Consider the following 22,149-nt stretch of genomic DNA (forward strand, 5'->3'; position numbering starts at 1 on the left):
CTACTCTATCTATGGTGCATGTAACTTCATTGAAATGGACTATCAATGGTAAAGATCATTAACTGCCTTAATTTATAACAATAATTATAATAGCGACCGTTACCAAATGTGTGTCTGAGTCAAGGATTGACAGTACAGTACATGTACACACAGTACAGAGCACAGAATGCCTGAATACTCTCGCGATGTCTTCAGCAAGTACTCTAATGAGCAGCTCCTAACGTATATTGAGCAGCAGAATGATCAGATGGGCAGGTTGGAAACAAGGTTTAGAGGTATGATCATAATAATTGTAAGGGTGTGTGGCCATCATTATTCTTGTGCAGATGTGGTGAGAGCATACAAGGGAGTGCTGACAGAGAAGGATGCACTAGAAGCAACCGTTAAAGCGCTTAGTATCTCTCAAGAAGATGATGCTGACTCGGCACTACCAGGAGAGGGGGACCGCCCCTCAGACAACGAGACTGATTATGAGACGTTGAAGAGTAGCACTGGTGACTGTGTGAGGAGTGAGGGCGTGAGGAGTGACTTGAGTGAGGCTGGTGACTCGGGTGCTGAAACAAAACCAATTAAGGACCATCTTTCTCCTTCAGGTATAATTATATCACCAATCCATTCCTCTAACCTACAATGTTACGTCTGCTCCCAATAGGTGGGTTTAGACACCAGCTAAAACAGCAGCTATCCACTGTCACTGCTGCCATGGCTACTCTAAATGTGGAGAAAGCCAAAATGGAGAGCAGCTTTCAAGAGGACAAGAAAGCCATGGTGGTAAGGAAGTGTGATGGCGGTGGGTGCTGTGTGGTCAGTGTGTGTGTGCGTGCAGGCCCAGCAAGACACACTGTCCAGGCTATTACAGACTGAGAGAGATAGTTTCAAGAGAGAGAGTAAGGAGCTTCGGAGGCAAATAGAACAGGTCTGTCATCCACTGTTATTCTATCTGCTTCTACACATAGTAGTCAGCTATCTCTATATTTCGTATAGTGGCGTATCTAATCTTATACATCATTGTGTACATGTACTGAGTTAGACTAATGAGTGGTTGTGCTCCACAGATGAGGGAGAGTCTGATATCAGAGCAGCATTCACGACAAGAAGAACAAGAGACCAACGCTCAAATGCTCCGGGAACTACAGGCACTCATCGCAACCGAGAGAGACCACAAGAAAGCCCTCAACGTTGAGGTTAGTCCATCACCTACCAACTTCACACACGCACACACTCTTCAATCTTCCCACAGCTGGAAGAGCTCAACAGAGAACTGTATAATGTCCGAGAGCAAGTCTCCCGAGAAAAGTAAGCCCCCCCCCATTTTGTTTGAACCTCACCAACTGTCTACCTCCAGGGTGCACGAGTACGAGGAACTGATACAATCCATATCAGTGGAGCTAGAGCAAGTCAAAGGTCAACTAGCGGTGGCCGAGAAGAAACACGACCCCTCTCCTCAGATACTCAAACTAAAGCAAGAGATGGCAGCAATCAAAGTATACTATAGCTATGCGTATTTCATGAATCTGTAATGACCTTTAACCCCCCCTCCCACACACACAGGTGGAGTGTGAAGGACAGGTGCGAACAGAACAGGACAAACTAACTGAATGTGAGGAGAGGCTTAAACTACAGGCTCAGGTAGGCCCATACTCGGTGCCATGTTGCTAAGACGACTATTTTGCTGCTATGGTGACCCAGCATGAGGAGGAGCGAGTAGCCGGCCTTGAGGCAAAACTATCATCACTCTCTGAGACTATCGGAGGCTACGAACGACTGAGAGAGAACGACCAAGCCACTACACAGTGAGTGTGGTGATCATTATGTCAGATACAGAGCTACATACATAGGGTGCTTCCAAGATGTATCAGTGCTGGTATTTCATAGTCTGTTTTGTGCTTTGCAGTCGACTGAAGGAGAGAGTGGCTCAACTGGACTCAGAGAATACAGCTTTAACCAAGGAACACGTTGAGAGGTAGACAAGTGTATATGCCTTCTGTATCATGCCTTATCGCGCACGGTATGCTTACCTTACAGAGAGGGTTTCTCAATTGCTGAGACAGCAGCACAAGTCAAATCTCTACAGGAGAAGTTGGCCAGACTCAAAGTAAGGCCACATTGTGTATTCTGATATGTGTTTGCTACTGTGTTAGTCCTGACCCTACACCATTATTTGTGTGCTTTAAATGACAGACTGCTTTTTGTCATGGTGTATTGTGTGTGTGTTTGTGTGTGTGTGTTCAGGCCTTGCTAAAGCTGGCTACAGTGAGGATCAATGATGGAGCTGTACTGCCAGCCAACATGGAGGGTGAGTGAGTGCTACTGTCCTAACAAGACCTTGCATTCCCTTCTCCCTATATTATTAGAGCTCTCTCTGAACGATTATTCTGACATGCTCTCGTCTCAGCCATCAGGGAAGGTGGGTAGAGGCACACACTAACACTAGCTATTGCACCCTCACCCCCGCCCCCCACAAACACAGGAGTACAAACAAGAGCTGAGTCAGCTGAAGGAGGAGTTTGAACGCTACAAGACAAGAGCACAGTCTGTACTAAAGAATAGGGGAGGAGTCTCAAAGGTCAGCAGTATAAAACATTTACGGTAACAGTACATGTACACCAAATGTAGTGAGGTCAACAAGATATTGAACACTATAGTTAGAGTTGTGTGCCTTATAATCGACGAATCCCTATTTGTACATGTACGATATACTTACACAATACCTCTAACATGTGTAGACTCTATTTAATATTGAGTGTATGTACCAGGATGGAGAAAGTGGTGGTCGTGAGCTGGAGGAGGTGAGGAGAGTCAACGATGTGTTGTCTCGAGAGGTGGAGACATTGCGAGGGTTGTCAGAGGAGGCGGGGCAGGAGCACTCTCAACAGCTGCAGGCACTACGGGTAGAGATGAGGGACATGGACACTAGACACAGGAGGGAGGCTGCAGAGACTAACAGCCAGTACAAAGTAAGTGTGACACGTACCGCAGGTGCTCCCGATAAGATTTGTTCTGAAACACATGTACATAAGTAAATTTGACCAGACATCCCAACAATTGAAAGGAAGATTTCTTTAAAAATGTCCCTCGGTACTTACTGGCTAGTTGCAGGCAATACGTGATTTTTAATTTTTACCCCCCCCCCCCCCCTCAGAGTAAACTGAGTGAACTTGAGACACAGGTGCAGGCTACTCGTTCGCGTACTCTCAAACTACTGAAAGAAAAAGACACTGAAATACAGAAACTGAGGACTGAGCTACAGACAGGTGGGCGTGGCTACTCCGAGTATCCCATGGAAACGAAACGCCAGCTGTCCAGTCAAGGGAGCACGTCGAGTCTACCTGAGGGTGGGGAGGAGGGAGAGGAGCGTGGTGGTCTCAACCTGCCTATCAAAGTGAGCAACGTGATATTGTTGTACGTGTACAGTATGTAAAGTACACCCTCCTTGAATACAGGGTGCTGACTCATCAAATCCACTGCAAGAACTGCTTGATAAAGTACCGGTAAGAGTCAACTAAAAACTGTATGTCCTGATTTCATGATGACGTACACTGTACGTTGTTTATGTACATGTACACGTATCAGATCTTTCTTGTACTGTACGGATATAATTATACATGTGTCCCCCCCTCCCCTACAGAATTCCCCGTCAGTGGGTGGGCGGAGACTCCTTCACGATGTACAGGAGACGGCGGCTCGAGATGGAGAACTGGCAATTGCTCGACGGAGGAGGGTGGAGCTAGAGGACTTGAACAGGGACCTTGTTGTTAGGTGAGCTAAGGTCGCCAAGTTGTGGGGTGAAAGGTCACTTGTGTATGCATGTGTGTGTGCAGGGAGCAGATACATTTTGAGCAGATCGGTTTCTTGAAAGGAGAGATAAGGAAGCTGGGAAGAGACAGGTTAGCTACACATACACACGCACACAACACTCTTTCAAAAGTTCAGAATAGCTGCTCCTGACATCGTTTTGATGACCACTCTTCATTTTTAGTGTTGTGCCACCTGTACCCCCTCCCCACCCCCCTTATTTCCTTACCCCCTCCCCCCACACACAGGTCTAGAGAAACTGAGAGTATGGAGTATCTAAAGAACATTGTCATGCACTACATGTGTGCTGACTCAGCAGGTCGAGACCAGCTTATTAATCCCCTAGCAACCGTCCTACATTTCTCCCAAGATGAGGTAAGTACCGTATAGCGCGAAATTTTCGAGGCACTTATATTTCGTGGAATGGCCTCTAAAAGCATTTCGTTGCACAATGTTCGTGGAAATGACTGCTTACCGGAAGCCACGCCTTTAATCTTTACACGTTAATTCTAATGCCCATGCTATAGTTACACTGTGCATGTATGATTACACAGTTACCAACCCTTGACTAGTGAATGATAGACAACTTTTTTTGACAAGTATAAAAAAAATCAGGTACACGTACGTAGTATATAATGTGGTTATTATGTGAGTTTTTCTCGTAAAACAAACATGTACAATGGCCTACTGTGTAATTATCAATGCCTAGCCTTGCACGTGCTGCATAGCCACCAGTATTGATGTTGCCTGTGAGAGGATAGAGATCGATTAAGATTGACCCTACAACACGAACCCTATAGCTGATTACAAAGCTACACGTACTTCAAACACTCCAAAGGCCATTCCGATAGCTCCGATTGAGTAGAGCTCCTCCACAAACAGCAGCCCCAGTTGTTGCAGACATCCCTGTTATAAGGACAGAGCAACCAATAATCTTGGTAGACACAAGTGCATTTTGTTACAGGCTGTTATAGGCTGTATTCACGACAACGTTAACACTAGTACTGACTTATTAGATTGTACAGGCTCACCTGTCCGTATACAAGGTCAATAGACCTTGTGCTGGTGCACATTCTACCATTCAGGTCACCCCCCATCACTCCACAGCAGTCCAACTGTAATAACAGAGATCGTATGTAGTTAGTAGCACTTTGCTAGGGCTGGTATTGTGAGCTATATAGCACTAGGGAACAGTCATGTGATCATCCATTATTAGCACAGAGCTTTGTTTAGGTTGTCCAACGACAATTCTAGATAGCTACAGGTTTACCTAACAGTGTTCTGAGAGGAAGGACAGCGCAAAACCACAGTTATGGCCCACATTGTATATATATCAAGAGTTCATGACCTCTTGCCTATAATACATAGGAAGATGATTTCATAGCTGATAACCTAACTGTGGTTTTGCTATCCTGTCCTTGCTGTTGCTATAGGCTCACATTATTTTGTACTGCCAGTAGGTCAGCTGTCTCGTTGGTACCAGGAGCATAGGCAGCTTGTAACCTAGTCTCTGTGGCTCTCCACTGTGGGAAGGGAGGAGTGGGGGGGTTAGTCATCATGTCTTTGAAGTAGAGGGGAGTTTACTTACAGCTGGTACTCTGGCTTGAAAGGCGTAGATGGCCGCTATGAACGTCATGAACATCAAAAACACAACGACAGAAACATACTGTGTGGGCGTGTACACATTATGCATCCAATTAGACACTTGAAATAGTAGACATATTTGAATTACCACTTAGCACTGCTATGTATTTGTGTAAATATGGGCATTTAGCCAAACTGTTAGCCTAAGGGAAGTACTGGAAATTTCCTGAACACACATAAACACACACACATATTTCTTTTAATATCAGAGTAAAATTTAACTTTGTTGACACAGCTAATTAGATCTTACCACAGCCATTAGAGGTTTCTTGTGCTTGAAGGTGGCTACAAAGCCAATCAAGCTAAAGACAACCTTAAGGGCTCCCACAGCGATAAAAATGCATGCCCCTGCGATAAACGAATTTTGACTGAACGAGCCGTACTGCTGCATGCTCTGTACAGAGAATATCCCATAGCCGAACATGGTGAACCCCAGGGCCTGTAAAACAATTATTTTTGTGAGCTAGCAACGTGTACGTACATACGTGTGTGTATGTTGTTATGGGAGTGATCGAATATATATATATATATATAATGTCTATCATGCAAGTCAACAAACAGTTACTTACCAGGTAGACTATATTAAATAGTAAGAAATAAATCATCTGCATTGTCTTCTGCTCCATGATGGATTGGTAGCTATCCCTAGCTAGCTATATATTTAGCAACGTTCACTCTCAAAGCTCTGAGCTAGCTAGCTAGCTCCTGTATGTAGAATAACAAGCCACAAACACAAACATAATTACGTTGTACTTCCGGTGAATTATAAGGTATTAATCGTCTGTATTGTATGTTTTATTTGAAGTCATTACATTTCATTTTGCAGGTGTCTGAAGTGAAGAGAAAGGTTGCTGCAAGAAGATGGTTGTCTGCAGCTCCAAAGTGATAAACTATATTAGTGACAAAGTTTTAATAATTATATCTTTTATTGTACAATCAATCTCAATTGCATTCATCATCACTTGTAAAAAGAAATCTTATGAAAAAATTAAAAAACAGTTGGTAACGTATTTTGCGTGCCCTAGACCACACATGTATAAGTGGAACAGATATACTATAGATCTATTTGTAGCCAGTTCTTGATGTGAGGTTACGGCTGGAGGTAACTCTAAACACTTTAGGGAGCATGTCACAGAACTCGTCGAACATATCCTTGGATATACCCTGCAGTGTATGAAAACAGACAGCAAGCATTCAACCCCATTATTATGTAAAAATAATAAACTACCACCAAAGCACAACATTTCAATCCGAAAGCAATCACTGATCTAAACACAATTAGATAGGTGTTTCAAAGAGCTACAAACTGCATATTTTAATTGTGAAAATACACAATCCTAAGTTATGAACACTAGATGTTAGCTATCAAAACAGGCTCATTTCTGAACAATAATATATAGCCATTCCTCAACTTTCAATCTGAAAGGAATCACTTGTCTTATTATTAGGTTAGTTATAAGGATGCTCCCGAGTGTATCTGACTCACTTTAGGCACCAGGAACTGAATGGTTCTGGAAGCCCCGTCTCCCCATGAAGAGTTCTCAAGCATGAAGCCTGCAGTAATATATGTACATTCCAGCATTATACATAACATGTACACAGTCCATGTACGTACGTAACTGCTGATTATCAAAGCCTCTAATATACAGCTAGAACACCCGTTCTCTCTATGGGCAGCACATACTGTAACTGTACTCCGTTAGCTACATTAGGAACAATGGCTACATGTACAAGAGACAGCACCTTTGACACATTTGAAGATAAGCTCAGCTCTCTTGAGGCACCAGCCAATGGTCATATCAGGTTGCATAGAGTGTACGAGTAACAAGGGAAGAGTGACGTGGTGGACGTCATGGCGAGCAGCTGCCCTCAGACAGTTCTTAAGTCCGAGGACCACTGGGTGTCGGGACTTGAGACCCGGGCTTTGCACAGCTGCCTCCTCTGTCACCAGGTGGAGTACTATATGTACACTAGAGAGATTGGAGTGTCTTGTCACATAGAAATCGCCTGCAAGGAAAGATACACACATTTGATTTGATCTACCACATTAGAAAAAATCAGCCTGGTGACAAAGCTAACTACACATAATTAGTACAGTAAACTCTCGTTAATCCGGTCACCCTTGGGACCATGCAGCTTGGCCGGAATAGCGAGGTGGCTGTATCTCAGGAAATAGCCGCGGCTTAAAACGACCTTACCCCGAATTTAATGACTAATTTTGCGGTTCTTGTCTCAAGGATAATGAAGGATAATGAATCATTCTGTTCTCTATTTAATGCTAAACCACACCCAAAACGTCATATCCGGCCATAATACACGTATAAAATTACATTGAAAACCTTGTTTGGGACAGCCAGCACTGGCCGGTAAACGGAATAGTGAGTGGCCGTACTTCAGGGTGAGTTTTGTGCAGTAAACATATAGCTAGCATTCCGTGCCAAGCCAAATGGCCGGTATATCGAGGTGGCCGTACTTCAGAGAGCCGGGAATAGCGAGAGTCTACTGTACAGCACACAATTTTACAATGCTACACTAACCTAGTGCTGATGTATGTTACAATGTAGAGCAGACCTAATCTTGCAATTTTCCCCCCACCCATGGCTATAATTATAGCCCAAGCTTTTTCGTTAAAAAGGCAGCTTTTAACAGCCATAACTTTTGTTCTGTTGGTCTAATTTCAGTGACAATACGATTTTCTGAAAGCTCAAAAAATTTCTATCAGACGGTATGGTATGTTCAGTGCATAATTTTTGATAGGACTTCCTACGTATACATACCAGTTGGTCCATACCCACCTGGTTCCAGACTGACAGAGGTGGTGTCCAGTAGTGTAGATGAGCTCTGTTCCTGGGACGAGAGGAATAAAGAACTTGAGGTGGATTTGTTCAGTAATCCCTGAGCCGAACCGTTTCTGTCTGGAGATATGCCGGAGTGGGGAGAGCTGCTGCGAGATATCTGACTGTCAGAAGCATGGCTACTCAGAGATTCTGAGAACTTGTGCTCTTGACGTTGGCTGTTCCCAATCAGAGCACACTCCTGGATCTGGCTGAGTTGGACGTCAACATCTTGGAAGTGAAAGTCAGTCGATTGATGACAGACATTGGCAAATGCTGGGAAGGGAGGGGGGTAGTATATCAAATCAAAGCAGTGCTGTCTCACTAAAAATTGATAGTTGCTCAGTTAAGACTTCAACAATCATTTTTCTGTTATTTGGGACACTTACAGATTAATTAGTTAGTACGCACATGTATTCATTCTAGACGTAAAAGTACCTTCTTTGATTCCCCCCAATGAATTGACTCTCCCATCGACCATGGCAATGAGAGCCGAGAGCTTGCTGGAGTAAAGTGACATGGCTGTTAGGAGGCGTTCTGGACTAGCCGCTGGGTGGGTGTGGCCAGCCTTGTGTTGACAGAGGTCGAGGGGGTCACAACACAGCACACGAACATTGTGCATCGTCTTTTGTTGAGTACCTAAGAATCAAATCATTTAATTGGCATAATTATTGCGATTAAAACTAGCACTGACCTAGGTGTATGGTGAAACTCTCTTCAAGATGGGGCGGTTCATCCTCAGTCTCATCAAGTGCCACGCCCTCCCCAACACCCCATGACGCAGCAGAGGGAGCTGTAGTATATACAAATACGTTAAAAGTGAAAAGATATACATTTTTTACCATGCAATCTACAATGAGAGTGCTCTGACCTTTAACCTTCTCTGCTGTCTCCTCATGCAGTTTGAGCACCCACTCGCGATACTCTCGTCTCTGCGACTCTTGCAGTTGACTCAGTTCACTAGACCACACCCCCTCACCACTCTCCCTCTCCAGCGTGTATGCTCGCATCATTGCATTGATGTCAGCCTCAGAGCTGCTAGTACCGAGACGCTGCATGGCTTCAGACAACTCTCTGTCATGTCTGAGGGGAGGGGCAATGATTAATCATTGCACAGTAATGAACAATATCAAAACTCACCTCTTTTGCATGATCTCCATAGCGTTGTCCCTGGCGTTACACATCTCTAGGACGGCCAGAGCGTACGTATGCTCTAATTGTAGAAGTGTTTCGAGGGCGGGCGAATGAATGAGTTTATGGTAGACCTCTGAGAACTGAAGGTCTGTCCTACCCACGGTAGCCCCCAGGGAGCTCCCCCTCGAGTCCAACACTGGGGCATATTCCACACTGTTCTCAGCAAAGCAGGTTGCCCACTTTTCAATGATCACATCAGTTTCAGAGCCCTGAATAAAAGAGAACACATGGTGTACAGACAAGCAAGGAATCATACACTTTATATACTAAGTAGAAGGTGCAATCATTTGTTGTTGCAACACTTTTAACTGTATTGTAGGATGTCAAAATGAGTCCTCAAAGTATGCATGGCAATGTACTTGGTCTTGGCACCATATTCCTTCTGTAATTTTTACACACACATATGATATGATACGGTGTGTGTACTGTATGGTCACTACAGTTACCTCCTCCAGTACGGATCCCTCGTACAGACTACTGTCCTCGGCCGATTGATCGAGGTGAGATAGTGTCTCTTGGCGACCAAATGCCTCCAGTTGGGCACACAACTCTTCCTCTAGGTAGCATGGAAGCTTGTGTGATTTGATGAGACGAATAGCCAGCTCCCGTGAGCTCACGATGTAGGGGATGGTGAGGGGCACTCTGAGATTGCACCAGGACCCTTGCGCACAGACCTTGTGCACAAACATTCTGACCTGAGGTTCCGGCCCCTTCCCAACTGTCACTCTAGGCACAGAGCTCGTGGAACTGTCTTGCTTCTCCAGCTCCATGAGCTAGCTAGCTAGCTGACTGATACAAAAACACAAGGATATTTCTGGTAGGGGTCGTCAATGGTACACACCCCTCTTCACATAATAATTATGCTTTGGATTATGGCCGCATCCTTGTGTCATGCAATTTTTGCTTCGAATTATAGTCTCCATAATTAATTATACATGTAAGTACAAAAAGTGATGCAGCAAAAAGGCATTAGCTAATGTGGCAATTGAAGTGCTGGACTGACTGTACAAAGTCAAAAATAAACTTATAAACACAATTTTAGTTCCCTATTGACCAAATCCCAACCAGGACTTGACTCGCGACTTTGGTTTGCTCTTCTGCAGTATCTCCTCCACTTGATGCGCCTTCATCATATCTGCCGGGGCTGAGGGACGTCGTGCTCGTGGTGACTCTTCAGCTGTCACAATGGCATAGCCTGTACAGTGAAGGATAAGTGGGGTGGTGTGTGGAGGGGTGGATTAATAGATACCTTCGTCATTGTTACAGAAGTCTTCATTGATTGTGTCTTCCTCAAGTTCTCTGCAAGCAAGCACAATTATGTATACGTAAATGTGAACACAAACAACACCCAGTTAAACGCTAAACAATCATTTGACACAAAATAATGTATAGTAGAGAGTACACACCCACCCCCACACCACACACACCCATCCCACCCCACACACACCTCCTTCTCTCGTCCTCTGTCTGCATGACAACCTCGTGTCTCTCCTCCACAATCTTGATCTTTAGTTCACAGAGCTCCTCGAAGCGCTCCTCCTCAGTCTTGGTGAGCTGGCCAGCAGTAGAGAGGTCACCCAGCTCCTTGTCTACCTCATACTGTCTGTCCTCCAACTCCAGCTCTTTCATCCTGCAAGAAAGAGGTGGGTGATACTATAAAGCCAGTCTAAAATGTGGTAAAGTAGAATTCCTCTTTGCATTTGCTATTGTTTGCAATTATCGTTAATGATAATACCAAGATGGAACTTATTGCTAGCTCTATATAGTCTACTGAAATTCTGAGTGATTATGGTTATAACTAAACTATTGTACTGATGCTATTGGCATACTGTGAACTAGGTGAGTTAGGAGTAGGCCCTGATAAATTAGGATTTTTTTTCACCCATTATTCTAATTCTTGAAAAATGTGCCTATTATTCTCGTAAAAAATCTAATTATTCTCATAAAAATCTGATTTTTCCCAAAAATGCGACATAATAATTATAGACAAAATTAAGACGTAGATATAAACACAGCACACAACTGACACACGACATAAGTAATATAATCATGATTCTCACTAATTTTTATTTGCTAAATGAACTAATCACCTTCAAGCATTTTTTGCCATGAAAACGTCGTTATACAAAACGTAATGATCTTTACCAAAAATGGACATCGATGCCCAATTATTCTTTAGACACCTAAAATTATTCCGAGCATAATTTATCAGGGCCTAGTTAGGAGTTTGCATAGCTATAGCTAAAGAAAGGTCTTGTACACTATACTTGATTATAACTTCACAATATTTTCTAAACACACACTTACTTTAGACTAAGCTCAGCTGTCTTCCTGACGAGCCCGTTCCTCTCGTTGACCAGCTGTAGCCACGATCGCATGAACTGTTCCTCTTGAGATGCTACAGAAACACACACACACATTCACCACGACCTTCTTACCACGGTTACTATACTTACTGTCTTCAGCGTCTCTGAGAGCTTCCTCTATCTCTCGACCCACTATCTCTAGTTCATCATATTGTCTCTCCAGCTGACTCATCTCTCGCTGGGTCAGCTGAGCATCTCGGAATCTCTGCTGTTGTCTACGACGCTCCTACAGAAACGAACAGCTGTGTTTGGAATATTGTACGATAAGGATATGGTTGCAATCTAATTATGGCCTAACAAGCAGGTAATAGTATCGACATTCTAGAGCCTAAGAAACGTCTGGCAAATACAATAACAACATGCTACATGTACACCCACCAGTATAGCGACGTCACTTGTGTCATAGTTTCCTATGAGAGGTCTGGTGACACTCTTCTGACCACGCCCACCTCTCCTTTTGGGACTCGTCACACTAGAACCTGGAATACAGAAATAAGAGTAAATTCACTCGAGGCCTTCATAACAATTTCATGTAGAGAGCAAGTTAAGTTAGTTCAATGTTCAATATTAATTTTGGTGATCAGTGGCCAGTGACTCGCTGATCACTAAATCGATTGGGAGGGAAGTTGCATTCCTATTAACCACACACAACACACACGCACGCACGCACGCACGCACACACACGCGCGCACACACACACACGCACGCACGCACACACACACACGCACACACACACACGCACACACGCACACACACACGCGCACACACACACACCTCGTGGTAGGTGGAAATTGTCCTCTGGTAGCTTTTGTACAGAGTTCCTGAACATGGCGGGGCTGCGCTCTCTATGCGACCTCCGTAGCACACCTCCCTCCTCCTCACTGATCACCTCCAGTTTGAAGGGCATATCTGGCACTGGTAACTCGTGGGACAACATCTGTTTAGCCTTCTCTCTGTGCATGCATGGACACAAAGACTTAGTACACATAATTATTGATCTATCAAAATGTGCATTATTGTTACTGCAAGACAACTACTGCATAAAGTTCTATGTATGTATAGAACAACATGAATAATCCGTCAGTATGACACACATCATGCACTCACCTCCCCTCTGTTCCTGGCTGTATCTCTGTGGTCTTGGCATGCTTCTCCAACTGTTCGAAACCCTGGGAGAGAGTTTTTACCATGCTAGCACTGCGGGCACGAGGAGAGTCCTCAACCTCATCCTTCACCACAGCTGGGGGCTCTATTATCATTATGGGCTCCTCTTCAGATACCTCTGGTTTCTTCTGTTTCTTTTTACTTTCCTTCTTCTTCTTTTTTTTCTCGCTGTCGCCTCCTTCAACTTCTTTCTTTTTGTCTTTATCGCCTCCCTCAGAGCTTGCTTCCTTCTTCTCAGATTTAGATTCTTTGACACTTTTCTTTTTGCTTTTAGCTTTCTTTTTAGCATCCTTTTCAGCCTCTACATTGTCAGTGGGGGAGGGCTCCTTCGATTGTGCTACTTCGTTCAACTCGCTACTGCTACTACGAGACTCCCTCTTAGCGTCCTTAGCGTCTGCTCTCTGATACCCAATAGCCTCGGGGTTGGACATAAACAGCTGGCGATAATGAGCCGTACAGAAGAACTTTCCCTTCTCCCCACTTTCCCCTTTAGAGAGTGAGTAGCCACCGATCTTGAGCTGACAGTTACAGTGAGTACATCGAAAACATGACCTATGAAAGAAACAACCGTTGGCCGACATTCTCTCCATGAGGTAGACTCTCTTGTTGCAAAAGTAACAGAAATCTGAAGAGTCTCCAGAGTGAGGCTGGAAGAGCTGCTTGGGACGAGTGGTGACTGTGGCCTTGGATATCTAGAATGGAGAGGGAGAATTGAAAACACACACACACACACACACACACTACACATAGCAGGTATCGAACGTAACTACAAGAACTCTATACGTACCTCTGGCACTGTCTGCAGTGTGGGAGAGGTGGGGCTGGTGGGTGGAGACATGGTGGGCCTCTTAACACTCTTGGTGTTCCAACTTCGGTCACCAGATGAGGGGGACAACCCAAGTCTCTTTGAAGTCCGCCTCCTGAATAATTTCTTGGATAGTCGAGACAGACTACCCTTCCGAGACTTCTTTCCACTCTTTTCTGCCTCCTCTTCCGCCATGGGAGACGACTCTCGGCTGCTCATATCAGAACTGGGCGGGGTTTCAGATCCAGGGGGTGGAGTTACATCCATGCTAACCCCCTCTGCTGGCTCGGCATTTACAAACAGTTCATAGAAGAGACTGAGGTAAGTAAACAGTGTGAGTTTGTCGGGGCGTGCCATCTCCTCTGGTTTGAGCAGCTTACTCACACCCAGATGCTCCTCGGCTACTGAGAACGCAAGGCGATTGTTTTCAATGGATTCACTCGGAGAGAGTTTGGAGAATGGACTGTGTGCGTGCGTGTTTTAAATTGATTTACTCAGCGTTAACTACAGCATCTTAAAGGGCCATACTTTTAGTTTTGTTGGTCCAATAACGTTAATTGTTAACTTTCTAAAAGCTTACACGTAGAGGCCTTTCAGATTATGTGTTAAATCAAAAGCCGATGTTTTTGACAAAATACCATTAGCCCATGGTATTTTTCCAAAAAATACAGTGTGCGTGTGTGTTAGCATATACAGTGAACATGAGTGATCACATGACACTTACATGAGCTCTGGGTGATAGCGATGAATGATAGCACAGAGGGCTATTCCATTGCTCCATGATTTGTGAAGGTCAATGATCCGAACGTTATAATCTCTGACTTGCCCTTGACACCAGCGTAGCAACACTCCCGGATCCCTCAGCATACGTGTCTCTGCATAGGCAACACATTGAACTTGTAATTAAGTTTGGAATGTATTCTATACAAGCTACATGTACACAAGTTCTATTGACAAATAACTGAAGATACTGAAGCTGTACCAAGCAATGGGGGAACACTCAACCAGAACTAAAGTGCATAATTATGTAACTACATCCTGTACGATCGTTATATTGTTATTAGCAGAAGCAAACCCCCACCCACACACTCACCCTCCGGCTCAGCATAATAGGCTAGTGAGATGGAGCTCTTGTCAGCCAATGCCTTTCGTTTGGGCGTGCTCAATAAACTCTCCTCCTTAGCTCTCTTGGACTGAGGTAAGTTCTCCTTTTCTTGAGAGGTGGTGGATATTACCAGAGGGGAAGTTTTTGCTGTGCTGTTTTGTGTGGGCGTGATGCCAGCTGCCTCTGCCGTCCTCTTAACCTTGATGGAACCTGGTCGCAGAGCAGGACTGTTGGAGCTGCTCCCCCCTATATCGTAGAGATGCGTTATGGTACCCGGACGAATTCGATGGAAGGACAGATTGGGGTACCGAGTCTGAGTGTGTGAGACAATAATATTATTAAAAATTGTATTATTATTGCAACACTGTCATGTTTTGATGGGAGTCATAGCGATAGGTTGAGCTGTGCTTAATGCTCATACATATACTTATACTATACCTAATTAGGCTATATTTCGCACTAACACTCAAGTACTGTAACATAAAAATGGACAATAGACACAATATGGGATGAAAACTTTGACAACAAAGTGTCACCTGAGGGTCAATAGTGTATTTCTTGATATGAGGATTCAGTTTCTCGGGAGTGGTTTGAGGTAGTCTCTGGAAGATGGCCTCTCTCTCACAGAGGAGGTCCAGTGTGGTCCTGCCCTGCCCCAGACCCCGTATCAACCACGCTGTATCCATGGCACTCAGGAACCCACGGCCAATCCCAGTGCCAGTTGGCCAGAAAGGCTGGAGGGAAGAGAGAGATATGATACTTATGGCCCGCTCACAACACTAAAAGTTTGCATGTGAGTTAAGTTTACCCATCAACAATTAAGAGCTCATTCATTGTAAGCTCAGGAAACCACAAAATTAACCAATTTTGGCTCCATGATTATACATGTACAAGTGTAATGAAAGTACCATGGGTGCTGATGCCTCGGTTAGCTACATAACATAAAGATACTAGCTATTGCACATGATATCATGATTGTTGCTGCTAATCCAGGGAAAGAGCAGGAAATGATCGGTCATGATTGTTGCTGAAAAGGATGCCAAAAGTACAAAGTCTAAAATGAATGGCTGCTGCACCATGGTACCGGTAGAGCCTTGCAGCTCTCTACTCACTCTTGCAGCTACCAATAGCTAGCATTCTAGTGCAGAGTTACCGTATAAGCGGGTATCAGAAATGCCTTTAGAAAGGTTTTTGCAGATTCAATTTTCGTGGAATAGTCCTTTTTTGCAGCATGCATGCATGTGATATTAAATTCGCATTTATAAAAGTTCACGGTACATGCCTAATCCACGAAAACCACGAACATTTATACCTTTGAAATATAGCTATACGGTAACTACTAAGTGAGTAACAACACTCCATGGACAAGTTTTGCTACGCACTCTTCTGAAAAGGCTGTAATGCCATTCCAAGTAAGCAAAACTAGGCATAACTCGAGAAACAAAGCAATTCCACAAATAGAAAACGTTAATCCAAACTCTTACTTGCACTTCATTGATCCTTGAGCAGCTGTAGCAATCTACACAGACACACACAAACACAAACACAAAAACACACTGCCGTATACCTCGCTTGCGCATGCGCACACCAAGGCATAATTATACTAATATGTTACCTCAAGCAGAGCATCCCCAACCAGACAGATGAAGAGGTCGCGACCTCCACGGTGGATGGCTCTTGCTGCATACTCTGCTTGATGGATCGAGGTGAAGTCAAAGAGAGCAACATCAGGCTTATCGTGATGGTTAGTCTGTTTGGGTGTGTGTGGGTGGTGTGTTGTGTGGGGGTACATAGCTTGTTTATAATGGATGGCTATTAACATGCCTATCAGGACGCAATACTTATTACACACTTTAATTCTCTGGGGACTGCATGAGTAAGTAATACACAGACTCATTAGGCTGTTACTTAGTAAGAACTCAACGGCATACCTACATAAGCACTACTAATTGGACAAAGGCTCAACCATCAGCTGGTGTGACTACAGCTAATCTGGCTACCATAACGGAGGCCAACACATAGTGGAACACATACAAAGTGAAGTGAAAGAGTACAATAATGTAAACTGAGTATTTATCCAGGCTTCCTTCCACGGTAAACACTGATAGTGATTCTACGTGTACCGTAAACAAGTTTCTATTCAGCACAATGTTTGACTGTACAACACAGGCTGTATGTACAATGTTAGGCTGTACACCCACAGGCTGTATGTGTACAATGTTAGGCTGTACGTGTACAATGTTAGGCTGTACACCCACAGGCTATAATTAGGTGTAGGTAACTCACGGCAAAGTCGAGACGTGGCAGGTCAGTGGACCAATCAGCGGCCTCGGTGGAGTAAGCATACAGCTGTTCCATATCAATGTTGGATGGGGCCAGCAACTGACGAGTGTCGGGATAGTCCTAATTAAAAATGGGTTTAATAATCACTATTATTTAAACCAATATAACAGCTAAATGTACCCCCCCCCGCCCCATCCCCCCTCCACACACCCACAGTCGTGTGTGGACCACTCACTCACCCTCTTCAGAACTCCCTTCTTGAGCAGGCTCTCCTTCTTGGACGTCATCACAAAGTAGTGAGTGTCATCCTTGTAGTAGACAATATTCTCAAGATCAATGCCTGTCTCACTCTTCAGATCCTAATGTACCACAAAAACCATTTAAATTTAGTTGAAAAATGACGCCTATAGATTCACAATTGGGTTTACTAACCATCACAGTTCACCTTATTCAGATTCAATGGCAGTTGAACAAACAATGCATTCTAGAGGAGCTTATAAGCAGATGCTGATCGACTCAAGACCTAGCTACACAGATAGCTTATACTGACTGCATTATAAGTGAATAGAACTCTGCTAGTCCATAATTATGCTAACAATGTGTAACTCACCTTAAAGAACTTCTGATTGAAGATAAACGCCACTCCACTGATCTCCTCCACAGCGGCCTCGTCTCTGGTATAGTAATTCTTGAAGTTAGCGGTGATAGCCAGTGCTAGTTTCCCTCGTAGCTCCTTTCGATCAAAACCAGGAATCCTGTTTTTTCTTGCTCCATCGCTACCGATGAACACGTCAAATTCATAGCTATTCAGGAAGTGAGTGGGTGGGTTTAGACTGGCATGCCAAGCTAGGTCATCGTCAGGTTCTAGTACTTGTAGGAACTCGACATTGGGATACATTCGCACTCCAAGAAGGAGACAGAGCTTCAGTAGAATAGTCTGCAGACGCCATATACCTGTGTGCGCGTGTGTGTGTGTGTGTGTGTGTGGGTGTGGGTGTGTGTGTGTGTGTGTGTGTGTGATAATGGGGTGATGATGACTTAAAGAGGTGACAATGTCATGGCTGGAACCAACTGTAACATGTGATCAACAACAAACGATCAATTGTCAGTTTAAAGAAAAGACACAAAGGTCCTCTATTAGCAGAGTTGACACAACTGGCATTCTACATGGTAATTCAATCAGGCAGTGAATTCATAGATAGCTGACCTGGCTTCAAAGCCAATAGTCCACAGCCAAATACTCATGGTAACAGCTGATTGGCCCACTCTGGCTTGACTACCATTACTAGTACCAGCTTTTGGAGTTGTTATTGTACTCTACTGACTATACGCATTATACACATGTACAAGTCATAATTATGTGCAATTGACACTGACCCATTCCTGGCTAACACGGCTAATTAGATGAGCATACACCCACTAACCAACTAACAGGGATAACCTAATACAATACATAACTCACTAATGTGATCGATGGCTCCAGCACAGAACTTCCCATAGAACTTCTTCGCTCCGAGCTGCCTCAAGTCCTCGATGGTGAATGGCCACAGATGGAGGACATTATGACGAGAGAACGAGCTCCTCTTCTCTATGATTACGACTTCTGACCCCAGGAGGCTGGCGTCAATGGCTAGTCGTAGACCCACTGGACCGGAGCCAACTACAAACACTCGAACAGTCGACGCTGCTCTCTTTTATGTGTTTGCATTGTGGGTTATGATGATGTTGTGTAAGAAAACAAACGATATATAAATTGTAGATAAACATCAACGTCTTCTAAATAAACAGTCCCATAAAACTACCCACAGTAGCTACCTTCTTTAATACCAGTACACAGTACGTAGCTCCACTATAACTAACAGTCTGCGTGTAGGCTTACCTGGCCCATGAACTCTTTCTGCTTAGCTCTCTTATCCAGCAGGTCCAGCACATCTCTAGCCTTCCATGTCTTCTGAGTGCCTAGCTTGAGCTTGAGTGCCTCAAACAGTGGCAGGCCAGTCAGTGTACTGAGGTCAAGTCTTTCCTTGAGGCCTTCAAACACGTCTAAGATCTTCGATAACTCTTCAGCAGCCACAAAGCTCTCCCATACTTTGTCCAGTGGAATGTTAGTGTTAGAGTTGTCCATGTCTCAAGTTGGTAGCTAGCTAGACGCCCTTCTCAGCTAGCTATTACTGTTGACAGCTTGTTGTTGTGTTCACGTATCTGGGTCATAGAGGTGTTGACCTCCGGCTCCAGCTGCAATATATACTTGTGGCGCTTCTTTCATTGTCGACCCTTTTCTTTAGCGATCAGCTTTGCATTATCATTTTCAACCAGCTCATAACACGATCATTAGATCTACAAAACTGGAAGGGTCATAAAAAAATATTTTTGTTGAACATTAATTTTACAAGAGACTACTATTGAGAGCCATTGTTTCAGATATTTCCCACTCCTTTAGTTGTTTTTCAAAGACTAGTGAGCGATCGATAAGATGCCAACATTTGCTTCGTACCATAGTCCATGCTTCTTCAAATCCAATCTTCAACACTTTTATCAGATACGCCAAGACAACAGAAGTAGATCTTGAACGTCCATGTAACAGGACTAGTACTCGAACTCTTGCTTTCTCTATAGTAGCTTCTCCCTCACTTAGGGCTTCATTAATGAACAGGGTGGAGGCTCTCCAACACGGCAGCATGTCTTGATCGTTCCTATCCTCCACCTCACACTGTAGCACAGACACTCCTTGTAATTCAGTCCAGTCCAGTTTCTGAGACAATGAGACTATCAAGTGTGTGATCTTCAGTTTAGAGAGGATATCTTTGTTGAGTGACACCACCCTCGATCCAAGAAACAGACTCGAAGTAACCTGATGGGGTAGGGGGAACATACTCTCAAAGGAGACGTGGCCACAAAGGAAGTCATACTCAGAACAAAATATCTCGTATCCTCCTTTTAGGATCCAAATTTCTTTCACTCTGTCGGCTACTGTGTTGCAGAACTGCTTGAATGGGTTGTAGCCTTCATTTAGAGTTGTTTCGGCTGCATCGAGTGATGGCTCTATGACAGCAATTGCCTTGCGTTCTCTCTGTAATTTCTCCAACTTGTTCGCCAGCCATTCTGTGTGCTTTAGGCACTCTGGTTGGGAGCTACCATACAGGACAATGGGGCTTGGATTCTCAGGTCTGCATGGATAGACAAAAAGTCACAGCTAGATCTGAGCAGTCTATTACAGCCTCACCTAACAAACTCCTTCATGTAGGACACAATGAACTGGACTAGTAGCCTATCTCTATCCCCCTCAGGGCACTCGAGTGGTGGGCTGGGGAGAGAGACAGCTGTGGCTATGTGCCCTCGAGAGTAGTCATCAGAACGGCGGGTATCAATCACCAGGTGGTGCTCATATAGGGGAAGGTTGAATAGGTCTTGAGGAGTAGCTTCACAAAGAACAGCCATCATCAAACCTTGTGCTGAGTAAGCAGGTATGAGCTCCACCCCCTATATATTGCTATTCAGCGCATGCGCAACCAATACTCTTAACTCTCAACAGACGCATAATTATAATTATACATAATCTGTACACATGTAATGGTAGTACAAATCATGAGTCCTTTTTGAGAAAGTTTGCACCATTTTCATGCCTTTTGCTTCCTTTGCCTCCATTACGCTTCACATAGGAGTGCATGTAAAAGTTGGAGAAGAGGAAAATGTGTGAGATCAGGTACACGATAGAGGACCAGATCACTCGCTGGTCAAAGTCACAACCCGTAACAATGTTATATATTCCAGCAGATAATCCTATCAAAAACTGCACCTGCACATGGGGGTTAAAGGTTAACACAGAGCTAGAAGGATGTGATGACCCAATCACGCACCAGTTGGAGCATGGTCAAGTATCGTTTCCACCAGAGGTACTTGTTCATGGCAGGGCCGAATGCAGAGAGGAAGTAGTAGAAGTACATGACAGTGTGTACAAAGGAGTTGAGCATTGGAGTGAAAAATGCTGCATGAAAAAAAATCTGCGATAACCGCCCACATCATCATGAGATGAATAATTAAAGCAGGTTCACTGTACATTTATAAATAATATTATACTTACACATTCCGCCTGCATACCACTTGACAGCAATCCACCAGATCAGGGGCATTGTCACATGATGGTACACATGTAGGAACGTCACCTGGTTGCTTTTCTTACGCAGAATGAAGAACGCAGTGTCCAAAAACTCAATCAGTTTAGAGAAATAGAACAACCAAATGGCGGCTGCCAACTGTGATAGATACGCAAATTGGAATAATTATATATTGCGTACACCTACCCTCATTGAGATACTGTCTGTGTTGTAGTGAAGAGGATCACAGATGTAGTTGAACCCGAGAGCTTTTGAAGTTAGAAACAACTAAAAAAAATCAGACAATCAATTCAGTTGTCAGTATTTCCTCCTGCATAATGTACCTCCACTGTGACGTATAGTGAGTAGGCCACCATGCATAAGTTGTAGAGCATGATGAGTGGTTTAAGTTGAAACGGTTCTCTCCCGGCCATTATTTTGGGCCCAACAAAGCACACCAGGAGGTAGGCACTGCATAGAGCCACTGTTGGCCATGGACTGTACACAAACAGCCAGTCATCCACCCTGGCGTCTGCATGGGGGAGAAACAAGTATAGTTACACCCCTTTTGGAAGAACTCTTTCTTCCAGAATTGTTTAATAATAATTATAGTCAGCTAATAATAATAGAACTACCTCCATTGTCAATTGACTTCTGAAAACTAGTTTTGAGCTGCTCCAATCTCTCCATGGCCTCAAACTGTCTTCCCAGACAAACTGGTTGCAATGAATGTTCCCACTTTTCAGCAAAAGCTGATCAGCCCACTATATTCTGTTATCTCCTTAGCCATCTCGTTAGCCACTTGGACAGCCCCACCCTCAAATTGTGCAAACACCCACGTTCCTGTTTAACGCATGCGCAATAA

The 22,149-nt window shown here is 44.1% G+C and overlaps 6 protein-coding genes across 6 annotated transcripts; 1 reads left to right on the plus strand and 5 right to left on the minus strand.

Moving 5' to 3' along the window:
* Positions 1 to 93: 93 nt before the first annotated feature.
* Positions 94 to 6,437, plus strand: LOC135346338 (GRIP and coiled-coil domain-containing protein 1-like). Its single transcript, XM_064543930.1, has 21 exons — positions 94 to 275; positions 327 to 593; positions 653 to 771; positions 827 to 916; positions 1,056 to 1,184; positions 1,241 to 1,296; positions 1,346 to 1,484; positions 1,552 to 1,629; positions 1,690 to 1,793; positions 1,895 to 1,963; positions 2,026 to 2,095; positions 2,233 to 2,296; positions 2,355 to 2,407; positions 2,471 to 2,566; positions 2,757 to 2,957; positions 3,143 to 3,382; positions 3,444 to 3,491; positions 3,629 to 3,759; positions 3,822 to 3,887; positions 4,044 to 4,170; positions 6,266 to 6,437. Exons 1-21 carry the CDS (start codon positions 167 to 169, stop codon positions 6,323 to 6,325), a joined length of 2,316 nt encoding a protein of 771 aa, XP_064400000.1. The 5' UTR covers positions 94 to 166; the 3' UTR covers positions 6,326 to 6,437.
* LOC135346341 (CD151 antigen-like) lies at positions 4,368 to 6,193 on the minus strand. The gene is made up of 7 exons (XM_064543933.1): positions 6,009 to 6,193; positions 5,690 to 5,878; positions 5,384 to 5,461; positions 5,235 to 5,318; positions 4,827 to 4,910; positions 4,618 to 4,701; positions 4,368 to 4,542 (listed from the first exon to the last, which is right to left on the minus strand). The coding sequence occupies exons 1-7, from the start codon at positions 6,063 to 6,065 to the stop codon at positions 4,501 to 4,503; spliced, it is 618 nt and encodes a 205-aa protein (XP_064400003.1). The 5' UTR covers positions 6,066 to 6,193; the 3' UTR covers positions 4,368 to 4,500.
* On the minus strand, positions 6,333 to 10,309 carry LOC135346339 (protein C12orf4-like). The gene is made up of 9 exons (XM_064543931.1): positions 9,914 to 10,309; positions 9,414 to 9,676; positions 9,145 to 9,356; positions 8,968 to 9,066; positions 8,712 to 8,912; positions 8,235 to 8,549; positions 7,183 to 7,446; positions 6,926 to 6,993; positions 6,333 to 6,603 (listed from the first exon to the last, which is right to left on the minus strand). The coding sequence occupies exons 1-9, from the start codon at positions 10,235 to 10,237 to the stop codon at positions 6,502 to 6,504; spliced, it is 1,848 nt and encodes a 615-aa protein (XP_064400001.1). The 5' UTR covers positions 10,238 to 10,309; the 3' UTR covers positions 6,333 to 6,501.
* A 68-nt stretch (positions 10,310 to 10,377) lies between these two features.
* Positions 10,378 to 19,440, minus strand: LOC135346337 (F-actin-monooxygenase mical2b-like). Its single transcript, XM_064543929.1, has 18 exons — positions 19,070 to 19,440; positions 18,653 to 18,881; positions 17,801 to 18,144; positions 17,430 to 17,549; positions 17,194 to 17,310; positions 16,523 to 16,657; positions 15,444 to 15,641; positions 14,896 to 15,220; positions 14,527 to 14,677; positions 13,785 to 14,265; positions 12,941 to 13,689; positions 12,608 to 12,786; positions 12,212 to 12,312; positions 11,924 to 12,059; positions 11,775 to 11,865; positions 10,915 to 11,097; positions 10,717 to 10,766; positions 10,378 to 10,662 (listed from the first exon to the last, which is right to left on the minus strand). Exons 1-18 carry the CDS (start codon positions 19,313 to 19,315, stop codon positions 10,514 to 10,516), a joined length of 3,984 nt encoding a protein of 1,327 aa, XP_064399999.1. The 5' UTR covers positions 19,316 to 19,440; the 3' UTR covers positions 10,378 to 10,513.
* A 49-nt stretch (positions 19,441 to 19,489) lies between these two features.
* On the minus strand, positions 19,490 to 20,665 carry LOC135346340 (probable rhodanese domain-containing dual specificity protein phosphatase). The gene is made up of 2 exons (XM_064543932.1): positions 20,414 to 20,665; positions 19,490 to 20,357 (listed from the first exon to the last, which is right to left on the minus strand). The coding sequence occupies exons 1-2, from the start codon at positions 20,629 to 20,631 to the stop codon at positions 19,577 to 19,579; spliced, it is 999 nt and encodes a 332-aa protein (XP_064400002.1). The 5' UTR covers positions 20,632 to 20,665; the 3' UTR covers positions 19,490 to 19,576.
* Positions 20,666 to 20,708: 43 nt separating this feature from the next.
* LOC135346344 (very long chain fatty acid elongase 4-like) lies at positions 20,709 to 22,095 on the minus strand. The gene is made up of 6 exons (XM_064543935.1): positions 21,920 to 22,095; positions 21,629 to 21,816; positions 21,492 to 21,572; positions 21,272 to 21,443; positions 21,048 to 21,175; positions 20,709 to 20,986 (listed from the first exon to the last, which is right to left on the minus strand). The coding sequence occupies exons 1-6, from the start codon at positions 21,972 to 21,974 to the stop codon at positions 20,774 to 20,776; spliced, it is 837 nt and encodes a 278-aa protein (XP_064400005.1). The 5' UTR covers positions 21,975 to 22,095; the 3' UTR covers positions 20,709 to 20,773.
* Between the last annotated feature and the right edge of the window lie 54 nt (positions 22,096 to 22,149).

Source organism: Halichondria panicea, chromosome 13, assembly GCF_963675165.1.
Source record: "Halichondria panicea chromosome 13, odHalPani1.1, whole genome shotgun sequence".
Taxonomy (NCBI): Eukaryota; Metazoa; Porifera; class Demospongiae; order Suberitida; family Halichondriidae; genus Halichondria; species Halichondria panicea.

Bases quoted from the DNA above. Each gene is read 5' to 3' on its own strand.
- LOC135346337 (XM_064543929.1), bottom strand. From the start codon at position 19,315: ATGGACAACTCTAACACTAACATTCCACTGGACAAAGTATGGGAGAGC. The intron at 13,690-13,784 runs GTACGTATAGAG...TCTCCATTCTAG, and splicing joins CACTGCAGACAGTGCCAGAG to ATATCCAAGGCCACAGTCAC. The intron at 12,787-12,940 runs GTGAGTGCATGA...ATGCATGCACAG, and splicing joins CAGCCAGGAACAGAGGGGAG to AGAGAAGGCTAAACAGATGT.
- LOC135346341 (XM_064543933.1), bottom strand. From the start codon at position 6,065: ATGGAGCAGAAGACAATGCAGATGATTTATTTCTTACTATTTAATATA. The intron at 5,879-6,008 runs GTAAGTAACTGT...ATTGTTTTACAG, and splicing joins TATTTAATATAGTCTACCTG to GCCCTGGGGTTCACCATGTT. The intron at 4,911-5,234 runs GTGAGCCTATAG...CTGTTATTACAG, and splicing joins TACTGGCAGTACAAAATAAT to TTGGACTGCTGTGGAGTGAT.
- LOC135346339 (XM_064543931.1), bottom strand. From the start codon at position 10,237: ATGGAGCTGGAGAAGCAAGACAGTTCCACGAGCTCTGTGCCTAGAGTG. The intron at 8,913-8,967 runs GTCAGTGCTAGT...TTTGATTCTTAG, and splicing joins GAGTTTCACCATACACCTAG to GTACTCAACAAAAGACGATG. The intron at 6,604-6,925 runs GTGAGTCAGATA...CATACACTGCAG, and splicing joins TTCAGTTCCTGGTGCCTAAA to GGTATATCCAAGGATATGTT.
- LOC135346344 (XM_064543935.1), bottom strand. From the start codon at position 21,974: ATGGAGAGATTGGAGCAGCTCAAAACTAGTTTTCAGAAGTCAATTGAC. The intron at 21,176-21,271 runs GTAAGTATAATA...TTTTTCATGCAG, and splicing joins GTGGTATGCAGGCGGAATGT to CATTTTTCACTCCAATGCTC. The intron at 20,987-21,047 runs GTGCGTGATTGG...CCCCATGTGCAG, and splicing joins ACTTGACCATGCTCCAACTG to GTGCAGTTTTTGATAGGATT.
- LOC135346338 (XM_064543930.1), top strand. From the start codon at position 167: ATGCCTGAATACTCTCGCGATGTCTTCAGCAAGTACTCTAATGAGCAG. The intron at 917-1,055 runs GTCTGTCATCCA...TGTGCTCCACAG, and splicing joins TTCGGAGGCAAATAGAACAG to ATGAGGGAGAGTCTGATATC. The intron at 1,964-2,025 runs GTAGACAAGTGT...CTTACCTTACAG, and splicing joins ACCAAGGAACACGTTGAGAG to AGAGGGTTTCTCAATTGCTG.
- LOC135346340 (XM_064543932.1), bottom strand. From the start codon at position 20,631: ATGATGGCTGTTCTTTGTGAAGCTACTCCTCAAGACCTATTCAACCTT. The intron at 20,358-20,413 runs GTGAGGCTGTAA...CTATCCATGCAG, and splicing joins TACATGAAGGAGTTTGTTAG to ACCTGAGAATCCAAGCCCCA.